The following is a 16,878-nucleotide window of genomic DNA, read 5'->3' on the forward strand; positions in this document are numbered from 1 at the left end:
CTAATTGTACCATTATTTATGCTCTTATACACTGCCATTAATCAGTACTTCGAAGTTACAGATGATAGATATTTTATCGCGGTTCTTATTTAGCTTCTTTTTTTTTTAAAAAAAAATACAATGTAAAAGATAGTTATTTTCAAAATAATGAAGTTTTCTTAATACTCTAAAAATAAATCAATTCTCAACTAGTCTTTTTATATTTATTTGCACAAAAAATAATTGAAAAAAATGCTATCTTTTTGTGCAAGCGTAACTCCATTATCAGAATACAAAATTGAAGATCACTTTTGTATAGTATTTTTTTAAAACAATAATTTGTGCATAAAATAATAAAATTAAGTTGTAGGAAGTGAAAATGTGTCATCTTTATAATTATCAATAAGAATAAATAAAATAATTATATTTTTTGTCAACATGTAAAAAACATTATCTAGCATCTTGTTAAATGGGTGAAAAGATATAGTCTTGAAGCCCAATCCAATAGGAGAATTGAGTCGGGTCAAACGGCAGGGACCCAATCCAGATAACGGTACGGGCAAAACCCGGTAGTTAGTTAGTTAGTTAGATTCGGACATGGAAGACGTTGGGGTTTTATGTTGCGCGGTAACCCGAAATTCAAGGGGAGAAGACAAAAACAGTGACACTTGGATCCTCAACCAACCCAGCCAAAACGAACATGAATGTTTCCAAATTGCAAACATGAAACTAACTACCTAAATTAAAGCTAACACAGAATGTTTGTTCAGGCCTTTTGATTCTTTTGCATTTCGCACTGTCCACCAATTTTCAAAATTATTGTAATCATTTTTTCCTCTTTCTTCCATTTCCGACACACACCCTCTCTCTCTACGCGTCGCGACGTGCTGGCAATTTCCAATTTCAACGATTCGTTGGCCACTTCATCATCATAATTCAATCCCTTTCTTTAAACAACGAGAACCCCATGTTATTGTTTTTGTTGCTCTTTCTGCTTTGATCCTCAAGACTGAACCTTCGTTTTCAGAATCTGTTTCCCAGTTCTAATACCGTTCGTTTGTCCCCATTGGCATTTCCTCTGTTTTTTTTCTTTTCTTTTTCTAAAGTTTGTCGCCATTTCTGAGAATCAAGTTGAGAGTTTTAAGAGAATCAGAAATGGCTAACGAAAATTTAGACAAGGCTTCAAATGGGTCATCTTCATCTGATTCAGATAATGCTTCGAATGGGTCATCTTCGTCTGATTCAGATAATAATGCTTCAAATGGAACATCTACCTCTGATTCAGATAAAGCTTCAAATGGGACATCTACATCTGATTCAGTTAAAGCTTCAAATGGAACATCTACATCTGATTCAGATAAACCTTCAAATGGGACATCTACATCTGATTCAGATAAAGCTTCAAATGGAACATCTACATCTGATTCAGATAATAATGCTTCAAAAGGGTCATCTTCACCAAAAGAAAATTCAGATAAGGCTTCAAATGCTTCATCATCAGATTCAGACAAGGGTCCGGCTCCCTCACCAAAATCATCTGTCTCAGAATCTCCGAAAAGTGCACCATCATTATCTCCGCCGCCGGCAACTCCGCCCCCTTCTCCACCACCTTCTCCGTCTCCCCCACCACCGCCGTCAAAAAAATCAGCCCCTCCACCCTCTCCACCGCCGCCATCGCCATCGCCATCACCGTCACCACCACCACGACCACCACCATCACCATCACCATCACCATCACCATCACCGCCATCACCATCGGCATCACCACCGTCACAACCGTCACCACTACCACCACCACCCTCTCAACAATTACCTCCGTCACAACCTCTTGTCCCTCCTCCTCCTCCTCCTCCTTCGCCTTGGGTTTCGCCTCCAACGCCACCTTCTCCTTCTTCCCATGGTTCAGGTTCAAACCACTCTCCACCTCCACCATCGCAATCACCACCAAATTCCCGTTCAAAACCAAGCACCACTTCTCCCCAAAGCGATTCTCCTTCGACGTCACCTAGCTCCCGTAACAACACAGCAGAATATGTTGGTTTTGCTCTCGCCGGATTTTTCCTTATTGCCTTTGTTGCAGCAGTTCTATTTTTTGTATTGAGAAAGAGGAAAAAGCGAGGGAGTATCTACGCCGTGCCACCCCATAAAAAACCTCATATGAAAGGAGGTAAACCTTATATTTTCTGTCCTCATTTTCTTCAACGTTATCGCTCATTATCAAACATAATGCTTATAGGTATAATCAATTAAAACATCATGATGCATTAAAATAATCATTGAAGAACTTAAGTCACGTAACTTTAGTGTTTTTTTTATGCTTTCAATTAAACTTTTATCATATACATCAGTGCCAATCCCTGTTACATGAGTTATTGTAGTAATTAATATACAGTATTTAAAATGTATTTAAAATTTAATTTCTTTTAGAACATTCTCTTTTAAATCTTTCTATTTATTAAATAAAAAGAATCCATTTTACTTTTTCATGACATTAAACACACATTTTTATTTAATATTTATTACCCATAAAAAAATAAAAAATGAAAAGATTTTGTTAAAAATTATTATTAATGCACTATCATTTCCAGTGTATTTTTAACATAATTTCCAATGAAATTTTTTAATTTTAATTTCTTAACCAATAAATTTATAGAATATTAGGAGGATTAGTACAAGCATCTAAATTACTTTTGTATTGAAATCTATGATAATGTTATTCTAATTTATCACCAACTTCAAATTGATTGTGTCCATTGGGACTGTGTTGATGCTAGAATTATTGTGGTGTTGTACAAGTAATCCCTTGTGCATCTTGCTTTCACGTCTAATGATTTTGGTATGGCTTTCATCAGGTGCTGATTTGCATTACTATGTACAGGAGCCTGGTTATGCCAATGGTCCACAAGATGGGTATTATGCTTCACAGCCTACCCATGCAGGTGCCATGCAGCATATAAGAAGTTCTTCAGACACGGCTCAGCCCATGAACACCGGTCAGATAGTTTTCACCTATGATAAGATTGCGGAAATTACAAGCAACTTTTCTAGTGAAAACGTAATAGGAGAGGGGGGATTTGGGTGTGTTTACAAGGCTTCAATGCCAGATGGAAGAGTTGGAGCAGTTAAGATATTGAAGGCTGGTAGTGGACAAGGAGAAAGAGAGTTCAGGGCTGAAGTTGAGATTATTAGCCGTGTACATCATCGACATTTGGTATCATTAATTGGTTATTGCATAGCAGAGCAGGAAAGAGTGCTTATCTATGAGTATGTTCCTAATGGGAATCTCGATCAGCACTTGCATGGTAATGTGAGTTTCCTTTTAGTTTTTTGTTCTCACATGAGTTTGTGTTTTGTATATTTTTTAAGTGATTCTTATGTCTTTGTGTTGTTTGTATGTGTCCTGCTCACAGGAAATGATATGCCAATTTTGGAATGGCCCAAGAGGGTGAAGATAGCAATTGGTGCTGCAAGGGGCCTAGCATATCTCCATGAAGGCTGTAAGTTTATCTTGTATTTGTGCTATGCGATTATCTGTTCTTACTTTTACAAATTACAATGCAATAAAGCACAATTTTTTATCATGAGAACATGATGCGAGTTCACTAGAACAATTGATAAGGAAATGATTTTTTGCACATGGGCTGAAGGAAAAAATATAGTAACCGTAGAGTTCCTAATCTTGTACACTTCTTTCCCATTTCATATTTTAATTATCACTATGGTAATTTTGTGTATTTCTGAAAGCTAAAGTATTTTACTTGTTTCTAGGCAACCCAAGGATTATTCACAGAGATATTAAGTCGGCAAACATACTTCTAGATGATGCTTACGAGGCTCAGGTATTCATGTACTCATTTACGTATATAAAAGTTTGTAGTTGGGTTCCGAGAACTCATGTGGGTTAGAGCATGTATCCAGGCTTAAAGAGTGCTTATAACATACTTTTTATGGGCAAAACTTAGGTGTAATACCAAAGGTACTTTTTGTGCTGTTCTCTAGTAAGAATTGGAGTTTCACTTCGGTAATGTATGTCAACTTCTAATGTTAATTTTTATTACGTGAATAATTAAGGTGAAACTTCAGTTTTGATAGGAGAATAACATTGAAAACACTTATATAGTACTACACTTAAGTTTTGTTATGTTTCTCTCTCATTCAAGTTAAGTCATGAATCTTAATTTAGCCTTGGTTAACACAGGTTGCAGACTTTGGACTTGCCAGGCTAACCGACGATGCTAATACCCACGTATCAACAAGGGTGATGGGGACCTTCGGGTAGGTTTGCTGGGTTTAAAACATAAAGCCATGCATTGTATTGTATATGATCTTTCATGAAGGTTGCCAATTGCTATAAATGGGAAACAAACAAATTTTTGGTTGGAAAAAGAAAGGAAAATAGAAGTTTATGTAATGATATTGTATACAAATAGTGGGTTTAGAACGTAGTATTCTGAAAATACCCTAGAGATTTATTTCAGTTGAAATACTACTCTTTCAATGATGCTAGAGATTTACATTACTCTTTATTGGGACGAAGTGGCTTTTATGTTGTGAAGCCACCTCTTAAGGTTTGAGTTTATAATAAAAACCTTTTATCAGAGAAAACCTTCTGTAATGCCAAATGCTAAACTACCACATTCTGTAACTCATTCTAGCTTCAATTTACAGGTACATGGCTCCAGAGTATGCAACAAGCGGAAAATTAACAGATAGATCAGATGTTTTCTCTTTTGGAGTTGTCCTTCTTGAGCTTATAACTGGAAGAAAACCTGTTGATCCAACACAGCCAATTGGAGAAGAGAGTTTGGTTGAGTGGGTACGTATGCACCTTTTTCTTATTTTGTGAAGTGAAATACACTGAAATTTGAACTTATCTATTTCCTTAAGAGTGGAATTGAAGTTCTTAGTACACAGTATCATAAACAGAAAGATACTAAAATTTCATATTTCAAGTTTGCACATTCTCCATTAGACCAATCATTTTTAACATGTCCAAGTGCATCTTCTGATTTTGGTTATGCTTTTCTTGCCAAATGTCTTACAAACTGTGCACTTTGAATGATATTTTCATATGGCCACAGGCTCGTCCACTCCTCCTTCGTGCAGTTGAGACAGGTGACTTTGGTGAACTAGTAGATCCAAGGCTTGAAAGGCAATACATTGACAGTGAAATGTTCAGAATGATTGAGGCAGCTGCAGCATGCGTTCGCCATTCTGCTCCAAAACGGCCTCGTATGGTTCAGGTGATAACAATACTAAGGATCTATTTGGAAAGAGCTTATTGAATCAGTGCTAATAAGCTGTTTATCAAAGTACACTAAGATAAATTATTATGTGGTTTTGATTGTGTGTTTGCTTCACTTTTGACATAATTATCTGCATTTGTGTCATTTCTGTCTTAACTCTTTCAAATCATTTACTAATATTTCCCTTGGTTTTTATCAGGTGGTCAGAGCCTTAGATAGTGGAGATCAACAATATGATCTATCTAATGGGGTGAAATATGGTCAAAGCACTGTGTATGATTCTGGCCAGTATAATGAAGACATCATGAGATTCAGAAGGTTGGCTAATGGCAGCTTTGGTGATTCTGAGTATGACATGTACAGCGAATACAATTCAAAAGACATGGCTGGAGCCAAACATAGAAGGATGACATCTAGTGCAGGTGGTGATTCAGAATTTAAAGCTTTGAACAGCCAAAGTACCAGTGCCCAGAACATGTAACACTAATGAGCATAGGCATGTTGGAGTTCCAGCAAGGCTTTTGGTTTTAACCAAACTAATTTTGCCAAACTCTCTATCCTGTAACCAAAACTAACTTCACCAAAATCATCATCGTGCCATTGCATCATCTTACAAAGCACCATGGAATGGTTTACAAAGATTTGAACTATGACTTTCATCCAAAATTCCCATCATGAAAGTTGAAATATATTGAGATGGTCTATGTTTGTCTTACACCAATCAAATAACACTAATTCTTTTATGTCTTCAATTTTGTTCTGTTTTTCTTTCCCCCATTTTTTTAATAGCGGGGGACATGAAAGCTTGTAAGTATATGTTTGTTGAGTTTGCTTTTTGATGTGTATTGTTATAAATAGATATCTCTTATTGATGCGGGATTAGGAAGATTGATTTTCTTACTGCATGTCGGTACTGGTAGATTAGTTTATATTAAAAAGTTATAATACTGGTATGAAAGCTTATATTTTCTGAATTTATGTTTTGCGGCAATGAGTACCCGTGGATTGTGAATATGGAGCAAGATACAAATGAGGGGTTTATAGATAAATGCTTGTAGACCATAATTATTAGAAGCATCAAATATTGGAATTTGGAGGTGTTAAAGCCGTTAGAATTGAGCTAACGGTGAGAGCTTTATATAGTTCACATAAGTTATAAGTTAAAACATCGTTGCTATTGTTATACCAAAAGTTAAGAAAAAAATGTTGGATGTGTTTTGGTATGTTTGCTAGGACGCATGTTCAAAACTTGTAAGCAGGACATCAAAATGGATTGCAAAATTTTAGTGGGGATTGTTGTGTGACTTATACGATGATTGTGAGTGGTTTGTTTCTGCAGTTTAATCAAGTGGAAAGTTAAATAAACTACAAATCTGGAGGCCCTTAAACTTAAATTCAATAACTAGCTCAATGGTCTAATTGAATTTGAAACTGAAGGATCAATATTTCCAATTATAAAATTTACCATGTAATTGTTTCTAAACGCAGTTTTTTTTATTATTTAAATAGAACAAACAAGATTTTACCCAATCCCAAGGGATTTATTAGTCACTGGCTAGCATTAACTCCGTTAAGTTAGCCTTTTTTGTTTTTACAGCACAACCTCTTTTTACATATGGTATAGTTTTTGGCTAATCGCTTCTTTGGTTATATTAATCCAGATCCAATGCAAACAAAGTTTCATAAAAATTTCTAAATCAATTATTATATAAAAGAAATTCATATCCATCATAATTTTTTCGCCCGATCGACCCCTCAATTTTAAATTGAATTATTTAAAGTTTTTACACTGCATTTACGTTCACAAATCCATAGTGCAGAGATAACAAAGCCTATTCCCCCCCCCCCCCCCCCTCTAATCTCAAAACAATGGCATAAAAAAGTAGAGAAGATAATTACACATTTCATCTTGCAGCTGCAAATCTAAGTAAATGGAAAACATAGAAGATAAATAGAACACAATGGTATAAAGGGAATAGTTGCCAACAAGAAGATAGCAATGTCTACATATATAATATAATGTTCTCTCATGATTCCATCATGGACCTGCTCTTAGTTTTCCTTCATGACCAAGCTTCATTTCAAAAGTTTTCATGTCAGCATGAGCAATTGGCTTCATTCCTCTGCTTGCTCCATGTCCATGTGCTTGTCCATGTCCATTATAAGGCTTGGAAGCTGCGATTCTTTTGTCAAACCCGAATTCAATGTCCACTTCTTTTGGACGATAGTTATGGTTCTGTGGCTTTTGTTGCTTAACTTGTTTCTGATTGTGACTGTGGCTGTGGCTCCGCCTGTTGCAAAGCCTTCCAAGACAACATGCAACTGCAGAAATGACTATTATTATAGCCAACACAACAAATACTGACCCAAATGACCCATTTGAATGGTGAGGTGGTGATTGGTATGTGACACTAGTTGGATAGACCTGAACTGGTTGCTGTTGCTGCTGAAGTGGCTGAACTTGTAAAGACATTTTCAAGAGCTGAGTGAGAGAATAGAAAATAATTGAGTTGAAGAGTTGTGGGGTGGAGAATAGCTGGATTTGATATTAAGGATGCAACTCTTGTTCTTTGAGTGAAGACCAAGGTAGGTAGATTTGGATTAACTCTTCAAGCACTCAAGCAGATTAGGTGTGAGAATGTAGAGTAGGAATTTAAGTAGGAATTTTTGAATTTAAAAAAGGGGAAGAGGGGAACTTTCTTTATTAAAGAAGGTTGCTAAAGATATTCTGTGTGTTCTTTAACTTATTGGCTCCTCCTGTGGTTGCTTTGTAAGGAGAGAAAGTGAGATCTTGGAGCATCAAGACATAACACTCTCAAGGCCCCATGAAAGTGCAGCTTTTGTTTACTTGGGGTGTTGTTCCCACTTATAATCATTGGGATGATATAGTCACTAATGTAGTCACTACATACCAAATTGTCATAATTTTTTGTTTAGTGGTGCTGTTACTTTTCTTGAAACAAATACAGACGTAGTGTAATGGATATATCAAAAAACACAGGAATGTATGAAAAAAAGTTATATGATGAAAAAAATTGTGTGTGTTGATTAGTTTAATTTTTAATTTAATTTCTATAAAATAATAATATTTTTTAGTATCATTTATATAAAATGATAATATAAAATAAAATAAATAATAATTTTTGAAAAAAATTAAAGATTAAAGTGATGGTTGTTTGTAATTTAAAAGATTAAAAAATATATTTTATTAAAATGAAAACATCCTTAAAAATTTATTCTGTTTTGGTGGACAGTACTACTAAGGGTTGGTCCTTCGTACGAAATACGTAACTGTGGGTTTAAACAAAGTAACTGGTTTTATTAGAAGGATGTTGTGATGCTGATGCATATTAGGAGTCACTAGTCAAGGATTTCTTCGAAATCTGTGAAAGGGGGAACACAACAGCAGAGAGCAGTGTTGTTTTACTAAGATTGGGATCTGTGCAAAAGCATCAACCACTAACAATTCCAAGAGCAATCTTATTAGCTTAATGCGGTCACCCTGCCCTAGTTGTCCTTTTTTAAAGAGGGAATCTACTTGTGAGTGTTGAGTTGGTATAGATATTAATTTCAGATACGTTAACTTTGTTATCTCATACACATTCGAGCTAGTTAATTTTAGGAGAAAGAAAGGGAAAAAAAAATTATTTGATGATACTTTTTGTTTGAAAATTGTTAAATGTAAAAGAAAGTTTTATAAATTTATGTTTTTAAATTTTTTAAATTAAAAAATGATAAATTTTTCCTTATTTTTAGTTTTTTATCCCAAATTTTAAAAACAATTAAAGTAGAATTTTATATTTGAGAATAAAATTAAAAATGATTTTGAAGAATTAGAAGTTTCAGATAAAAGAAATGCTTTTTTTTTTTATTTTAATCTTGTAAAATTTACGTGGTATTGTTTTTTTATGAAGGAATAAAACTATACAAGACAAAAAATTAAAATTATATTATTTTTTTAGGATGATAGATGAAATACTCATAATGCAGTTTTTTTTATTGAAAAATACTTTTGAAATGTATTTTATCATAATAAAAATATATCAATGATGATTTTTAACAAAAAATAATTTTAACACTCTAAAAATATTGGTTAACAAAAATAATGTTTTAGGTAAACTGGATTGGAATGTGATTCCTTCCTTAGCCAAAGGAGATTAATACGAAGTAGCAATGAGTGAAAGGGGGGGTAAAACCCAGACATCTTTTCAGTGGAGAAAGTCACCATGCAGTAAAGGGAAAATAGTATTTATGAGGCAACCACTTTGAATTGAAAAAGGGTTAGATAACCGCACAAAGCGTGCCAGAAGGGGTTGGAGAATAATTCTACTTCCACTCTTCCAGCAATGAGAATATAATTCTCCTTCCAAAGCTTCGGTTCCAGCGTGGTCACTGCCTGCCATCGCATCATGTCAGTTCTTACAATGAAACTACACAAAATCGTTTAAAGAGACAATTGTTATAATTATTAATTGTTTTAACTTAATCTTAATTTATGCATGTATCTTAGCTTCATCAAATCAATTCTACTCCACTTTAAATTAAAGACACAATTAGTGGTGCAAAATTATCAGTCAAACAGAAACGAGAAGAATTTAGGTTTCTTGTTAATGATCTTGACACCTAGAAATTATTCCCTCATTAAGGAATCTGGGTTTGATCAATCAAATTTGACCAATTTCTATCATGTTAGTATAATTTTCTTAACTTACATAACGGACAAAATAGACGACAGAGATTCAAGTCAAAACAAGCAGCATCGCCATCAAAAGCATTGTCAGCAACAGCATATTTGTCTGCAAAAGGATTTCATACTTGCTTGTCTTTATGAGCGCAAGAAGTCAGAAATTTCAGTATAACCTGATAGTGTAAAGCACTTTTTTTCTTGGACCTTAATGCTTCTACTCATCTTTTACAACCGCAATTTTTTACGCATATTTATTAATTTTATATTATTTAGAAAATAATTATTGTCTTTCTACTTTATGGGCCAGACTTGATATGGATCAGTGAAGCCCATGAACAGGTGCTGATGGGCCTCGCTTCGGGTATCGTTTTCTTATTTTTAACTTCGAAACCAGTGTTTAGTTCTGCGCGCGAATTCGAGAGGTTTGATTCTGAAATGGAGTTCTCTTCGACTCAGAAACTGTGCTTACATGTGAGCTTTTTCTTCTTTTTACAGCCAAATGTTCTAATATATTATACTAAATTTTTTCTATGATTTTCTCATTGGTTCGCTTATGTGAATTTGTGGTCACATTGCATGCGAGTTTCATCTTTTCATGAAAGCTACAATGGTTAAAATTTGTTTTCTCGGGTTTCGTGATTGGTTCGGTTATGTATGTGATGTGAATCTGCGATCGCAGTTAATATCTTCAGCATATCAGAGATGCCGATTATCCGAGCAGATGTGCAGACTCGCCGTCGTTCTCACTCGCTCTTCATCCTCTCTTCGAATTTCAAGTAATAACATGTGTGCAAGTATTTGGACACTCGCTCTCGAATGCTTATTTTATTATTAGATGAATTTATAAATTTAGACTTTACGATTTTATATTTTAAATTTATTCAATTTTCAGGAATTTTTAATTAACAAAAAATAAGTCTAAACTATGTCACTCGGTAACTTGATGAGGGATTACAATTATAAGAAGAATGATTCTAAGGGTTTGTTTGGCGCATGGAATTGGAACTGTAATTCTGAAATATAACTTCAATTCCAAATTTACCAGAATTAGAATTGGATTGGAATCACAATTCCGTTGTTTGGATTATGCAAAGAATTTGATCGTATAATTATTTTAAGTTGACTTTGACACATTTGGCCAAGTAGGGGTAGTTATCGGTAAGAGTTAGGATTGAAGTGAAAAAATAATAATTCACATGTGGTAATGACGATGATAGGGTGAGTGGATGGTGGTGGTGGAGACAGTCGGTGGTGGCAACAGACAGACTGACGATGGGGGTGAGGGGGTGACAGTGGCAACAATTGATGGTAGTGGTGACAAATGACAATATTGGCAACAACAGGGACAATCAGTGGTAGTGATATGGTAGTAAGAGGTGGCAATGGTAGCAACAGCACTAGTGGCAGTGGAAGCAGCAAAAGTTGAGGATAGGAATTGGAACTCAGAGAATACAGGTTAAGAATTGAAAAATGTTGGTTTAGTTATATTAGAACTCTATAGAATTGGACCTTGGAATTGCGATTCCAATTATAAAAAGATTTCTAAACATCTGTGCTCACATTGCATGCGTTTTCCTTCAAGAGTGACGATCTTTTTCTTTTGAATTTGAATTTTTTGTGAGCAGTCTCTGATACTGGCCTTGGGAGCTGCTTAGAGGAATTTCAAGACTTGAGGTTTTATTGCACAAATGTTGCTGACAATTGGGGTAACTGAACGATTCACGATTACCATTAGAGTTAAATTTATCCCCACCCTTTCTTCAAGTCATTTGAAATTATTTACTGTTTTATTCCCCATTGTAAAACAGATGGAATGCTTTATATCAAAACCACCTGTAAGTTCTCATGGTAGTTGTGCTTTGATCTGATTGACATATAGACATCCCACGTGCACAAATTTGAAAAACGATAACTATTTTGTATCTGCACAATTCAATTGCTATTGCTTATAATATGGGAGGTAATGTGCCTAATTTTCTGTCAAAGGAAAATGGTTTTAAACCTTTTTTTTAATGTATTTTTAATCCGTAAATATTTTTTTGATATAAATTCTGCTTTTATCAGCCATGTGAAAACATATCAATTTCTTATTTAGTCCTTTATGCTGTGTAATTATACTATGTCGTGGTTCAAGAGTGACGCAGATTTCAACTATTTAATATATTACCATGTCTAGTTTATTTGTTGTCACAATTCTTAATGCACTCTAAGGAAATTGTAGGCATCAGTGATTCTGAGATACATAGTTATCAGATTAATCTGAAAGACAGTGGTTCCTCTGGAATAACTAGACTGCCTTCGCACACAAAAAATGGTGTAAAATTCAGGCAAGCTAATTATTGAACTACATTAATTTAAGACTAATTTGTTAGTTATGTTTCTTTCTAATACTTGTGTTCTTGTGTTATCTTCCAGTGGTAGTGAAGTTTGTCTATCTTCTTTAGTTAGCCTTGATCTCTTACTAGCTGATATTCATAGCTTTTTACAGAAGGTATGTTGGCTTTCTTGTGCTACTTTGTCTAATCTTTTTATTTTCAAAATTTAAATTACTTGGGATATATGAAAAAGATTGTGGTAATCAGATATTTCAATCTAAATTAGTTTAATCAAATAGCTTAATTATCATTGTGCCTGGATCATGCCACATTCCTAGATTAATGGCAATCATTGCAATTATCTTTATGCAAAATTTTAAGCACAAACCATGATCGACATGCTCGGGCATGGCACTTGGAAATACACTAATCTATATGCTAGGAATTTACATTTACTGCTTTAAACTAACATGGGTCTGCAGCATAATGAATTTTCAACTATTAGAAAGCACTGACAAATCAAGACCCTCCCTAAGGTTGTATATCAGAAGTTTTTGTCATTTTTCACATCTCCTTTAAGGCAGTATGTAAAGCAATTTGATTTATCTTAAGTTGCTAGTTTGAGAAACCAAAGAATGTGAGTGCTTCTTTTTTCTAGAATTTCTAGAACCGTGCACTGAAAAATAAGAAAAATCTTCACCTGACAAATAAGAAACAGATGAACAAAAGGGAAATAAAGATAAACATTATCAAGAAAAAAATATGAGGGAAAATTACTGTGCCTGAATGTGCTAACTGCTAAGTTTGCTGTAGCTTTTCTTGTTCTTCAATGAAATATCAGAATTGAAGCTATATTATTCAAATGATTTTGTTGAAGTTGTAACTTTGCTCTGTTTTTCTACAAAAATTCTGCCGTTTACATTTATGTATCAAATTTCATATTCTTTATATTTATTATTTATTTATTTTTTGATTTTGCAGATGCTAATTTTAAGGATTCCTGTAAGTTAAACTGACATAAGTGCAGAATTTTCAAATGCAATCACATTCTTTCAAACAACTATAAATTTGCAGTATGTCAATGCTGTTGCTGGAGAGCAATTTATCAACAGTTAATAAATCTACAATATCAGATCGCCAAATTGCACTTCCATATTATTGATATTATCCAAAGCAATGTTACAAATTAAATGCAGAACTCTTGGTTGAGATTATGACAAAGTTTTAGTTGTTCGTTTTGAATTTTCTGATGTCCAGAATGTTGCAATTCAATTAAGCGCAGAAGATTGCAATTTACCTGAATCACGATATGAAAGGCTTTTTCTTGCAAATGAGTGCAAGCAATTACCTATGTCAGCATCAAATTTTGAACTTCTTAAGTCAGGCATCGAAGACTATGTACTTAAGCATGGAAATAATTTAAGTAACAAGTGTAGCTCTTGCTTCCCAAGTTGGTACATTCATTTCTCAAGTCTACTTCCCATTTATCATTCAGGATCATAATGTTTTATTTGTTCTAGACTTAATAGATTGATTAGTTTCCTGCAAGTCTCTAGAAGAGTTATTTTCTATTCTGCTAGATTTTGATTATATCATCCTAAAGTTTTGAGATATATTGATTGTCACTTGAACATTAAAATTCCCTCTATTTACCACTCTTTATACAGGTAATGTAATGCATAGTAGTTTTCGATTTTTCATAGACTCATATTCAGTTACATTGCAGAACCCTAAATATATGAAATTATCCAGACAATTTGTGGTGTCTAATATTGATGCCTGTTAGCCAATTTTTCATGTGAACTGTAATGGGTTGTTATTAGTTGATCTGTAAAATTGTATATTATTTGTGTAGGAAAAATGTCACATCTAGAATGAAATGTGAGAACTTCTTTTGCATGGTTTCTCTAAGCCTTCTAAAAATATTTACTTTCTTTGTGAATACGGGGGCCTCTAGATTCTTAAAATACAGTGCCAATGGATTTGAAATTATCTACCTTTTGAAACCTTGTAAGGGAGCAGCTCAAGGTTGGAAGTGGTGTAACTTGCTGTACTGATAATCATCTACACACTGAACTGGTGATGGAGGCAGTCATAGTAATCAGTAATATATCAATGCAGAACACTACGTGCTTCAGGAACTATGGCGATAAAACAGAGGTTTGTCAAAAAGACCTCTGAATTATATGCTTCAGTTCTGTTTTTCTTATATTTTAGATTTTGTTTGTCTGCTAATTGGTTTGGATGATAACAATGTTGAATATCAGGTTTTGTATTTCAAGGACTTCTCACCTTGCACAAACTCCCAATCATCTTTGAAGGCATTAAAAAGGATTGACTGGAAAAGATATGGTTTGAATTTAGGGGGCATAGTAGAGCAAGATGGAGTTACATTACTAGAATGGGAAAACTTGCCTCCAGATACTCATATTGATATTGTGCTCCACTCATATCATAAACAATATCCAGCATTGAACAGATCCTTTTTCCCTTATCCGAGTTAATTTTCTTTTCAGAAACAATTTTTTTATGCTTTGCAGTGAGAAGTTTCTTTAGATTTTTTGAATTATATTTATTCATTCAATAAGTGACAATCCAGAAGTTTTACTTGGAAATATTGCTGGATCTGGTGTATCATAAGCGATTTGCCATTTCTATTGATAGATAGCCAACTTTACTTCATAGAACCAGTGTACAATGGTACAAGTGTACCGTTGAATGTTGAAATTACACTTTGTGTTCTTCGCAGGCTTACATTTTTTGCTATTTAAGTATTACATTTGCATTGTGTATGGTAATGTATATCTATTAAAGTTTCATTATTTGTTTGTAAATTATACTTCCTTGACATATTAGTAAGGCCATGATACCAGTGCCAAGGAAAATGTCTCGACGTGATAGAAACCTTGTTAAGAGAGTAATTAAATTGTCCCTGGATGACTTGAAGTCGAAGCATTCAGGGGTTTTGTTAAGTTCACGAGCCCTTCAGGTAAATTCTCTCTCCCTCGCCCACGCACATGCGTGTGTGCATGATGTGTGTGGACCCTCAAGTGTTTTCTTAATATGATATTTGTAGACAATAGAACCATTCGTTCCTTAGTACAAAGCATCCAACCAGCTATAACCTGAAATGTGTTAACTCTTGATTCAACATCTTGTTTTCCCATTCATTGAGCTGAATGTTTGTCTTGAAGTTGGTGTTATATTTAACCATCCAAGTATAGTCAGGATCATTGCATGCTTAGCAGTTAACAATCTTTCTTATCTCAGCCTGATTATGCATGAAGGACAGATCAAAGTTGCATTGCCCATATAATTTTTCATTTTTTACGAATTTCTGTGTGCTGGTGACTTTCTTTCTCTCTTTTCTACCAGGGATATTAAGGATTTAGAGTCAGCTGTGAAAACTTCCAAAATTAATTTGCCAATCTCGCATCCATTCTTTTAAATGAAAATTAAAATGAAGAAAACAAACATCTTGGTTTGGTGCAAGGTTTTCAATGAGAACCACTCGCAGTATGTTATGATATACTGAATATCTGACTATGTCCTCCGTTAAAGTTTTAACTATTACAGCTGTGCTGAACCGGTCTGATCCATCTTCATTTAGTAACTAGGTTGCAGGATTGTTTTGCAATTTTCTGGATTATCCTTTTGGCCTTATATTTAATTTATTAAGCAACTTTGCGGCCTAATATTTTGAAAACTTGGTCTCCTACTTTCAGATTCGCAGATATGCGCCTGATCTCGCAAAAACAATTGCGGGGCTGATCTTGTCTTCCAGTGACTTGGATTTCCAGGGAGAATGCTTTTCTCTTCTTGGATTAGAGTCCCGAGAAGTTGGAACTGAAGTTGTACAAAACTGTATAGAAGAAAGAATTGTTTCAGTTATAGAGATGAACGACAAGAAACCCCACAGTTCTCAAGAAGTCGCACCTTTCCTTTTCGAAGAAGATCCTGTCCAAGAAATAGAGTTTCAAGAAAATGATTTCAGCCCCTTGGACTTATAACTGTTTTCCTGCGTCCGTAGTCCATCTTTGAAATTCCCATCACTTAGCAAATGCTGCCAATTGCTTTGATAGATCATTATTTAGAATATGGTCATTTTACAACTGTTTGGACGCTGTTAATATCTATGGTGGAGGTGAATCTTGCCATGCCGTTATTCTGATTCTGAGCTGCTCCATTCCCTTCTCTTTTGCCTTTGTTTGTCAGTTTTCAAATCATTCAGCTGCGGTACCGGCCCTAGAGGCGGCCAGGGAAACGACAATAATAATTATAAATATGAATTTAGCAGCAACGAATTGATAATGCAATTTTTTTAAAAAATTATTTTTACATAATTTTTTATTTAGTTAATAATATAATTTATTTTTACACAATGTATTAATATTAAACTTCATAAATATATCACGAATATCATTTTTAAAAACGTGTATTTTACGGTGTGTAGAAGCATCCACATTCATTGTCCGATTATGTCTTAAATAAAGTTATCTATTATCTATTTTTCTGTGCAAATATAATTTATTTAAATTGTTACAAGTTTATTTAATGCACCTATATAATTTTAAAAAAAAATGTATAAAACTAAGTTTAAATCAGTCTAGTTATGAAATCAGGAGGATAGGCATAGTTTTCATTAAAAAAA

General features: G+C 34.2%; 3 protein-coding genes across 3 annotated transcripts; 2 read left to right on the forward strand and 1 right to left on the reverse strand.

Moving 5' to 3' along the window:
* Positions 1 to 1,134: 1,134 nt before the first annotated feature.
* Positions 1,135 to 5,706, forward strand: LOC113870427 (proline-rich receptor-like protein kinase PERK13). The gene is made up of 8 exons (XM_027507018.1): positions 1,135 to 2,146; positions 2,832 to 3,281; positions 3,390 to 3,476; positions 3,748 to 3,818; positions 4,178 to 4,254; positions 4,648 to 4,795; positions 5,061 to 5,222; positions 5,425 to 5,706. The coding sequence occupies exons 1-8, from the start codon at positions 1,135 to 1,137 to the stop codon at positions 5,704 to 5,706; spliced, it is 2,289 nt and encodes a 762-aa protein (XP_027362819.1).
* Positions 5,707 to 7,253: 1,547 nt separating this feature from the next.
* LOC113869169 lies at positions 7,254 to 7,916 on the reverse strand. Its single transcript, XM_027505359.1, has one exon. It carries the CDS (start codon positions 7,696 to 7,698, stop codon positions 7,264 to 7,266), a length of 435 nt encoding a protein of 144 aa, XP_027361160.1. The 5' UTR covers positions 7,699 to 7,916; the 3' UTR covers positions 7,254 to 7,263.
* Positions 7,917 to 10,519: 2,603 nt separating this feature from the next.
* On the forward strand, positions 10,520 to 16,237 carry LOC113870428 (type 2 DNA topoisomerase 6 subunit B-like). Its single transcript, XM_027507019.1, has 10 exons — positions 10,520 to 10,706; positions 11,256 to 11,333; positions 11,538 to 11,618; positions 12,134 to 12,239; positions 12,328 to 12,403; positions 13,485 to 13,625; positions 14,250 to 14,387; positions 14,495 to 14,665; positions 15,088 to 15,216; positions 15,953 to 16,237. The coding sequence occupies exons 1-10, from the start codon at positions 10,520 to 10,522 to the stop codon at positions 16,235 to 16,237; spliced, it is 1,392 nt and encodes a 463-aa protein (XP_027362820.1).
* The last annotated feature ends 641 nt before the right edge of the window (positions 16,238 to 16,878 follow it).

The sequence above is a fragment of the Abrus precatorius genome, unplaced genomic scaffold, assembly GCF_003935025.1.
Source record: "Abrus precatorius isolate BTA unplaced genomic scaffold, Abrus_2018 Scaffold6, whole genome shotgun sequence".
Taxonomy (NCBI): domain Eukaryota; kingdom Viridiplantae; phylum Streptophyta; class Magnoliopsida; order Fabales; family Fabaceae; genus Abrus; species Abrus precatorius.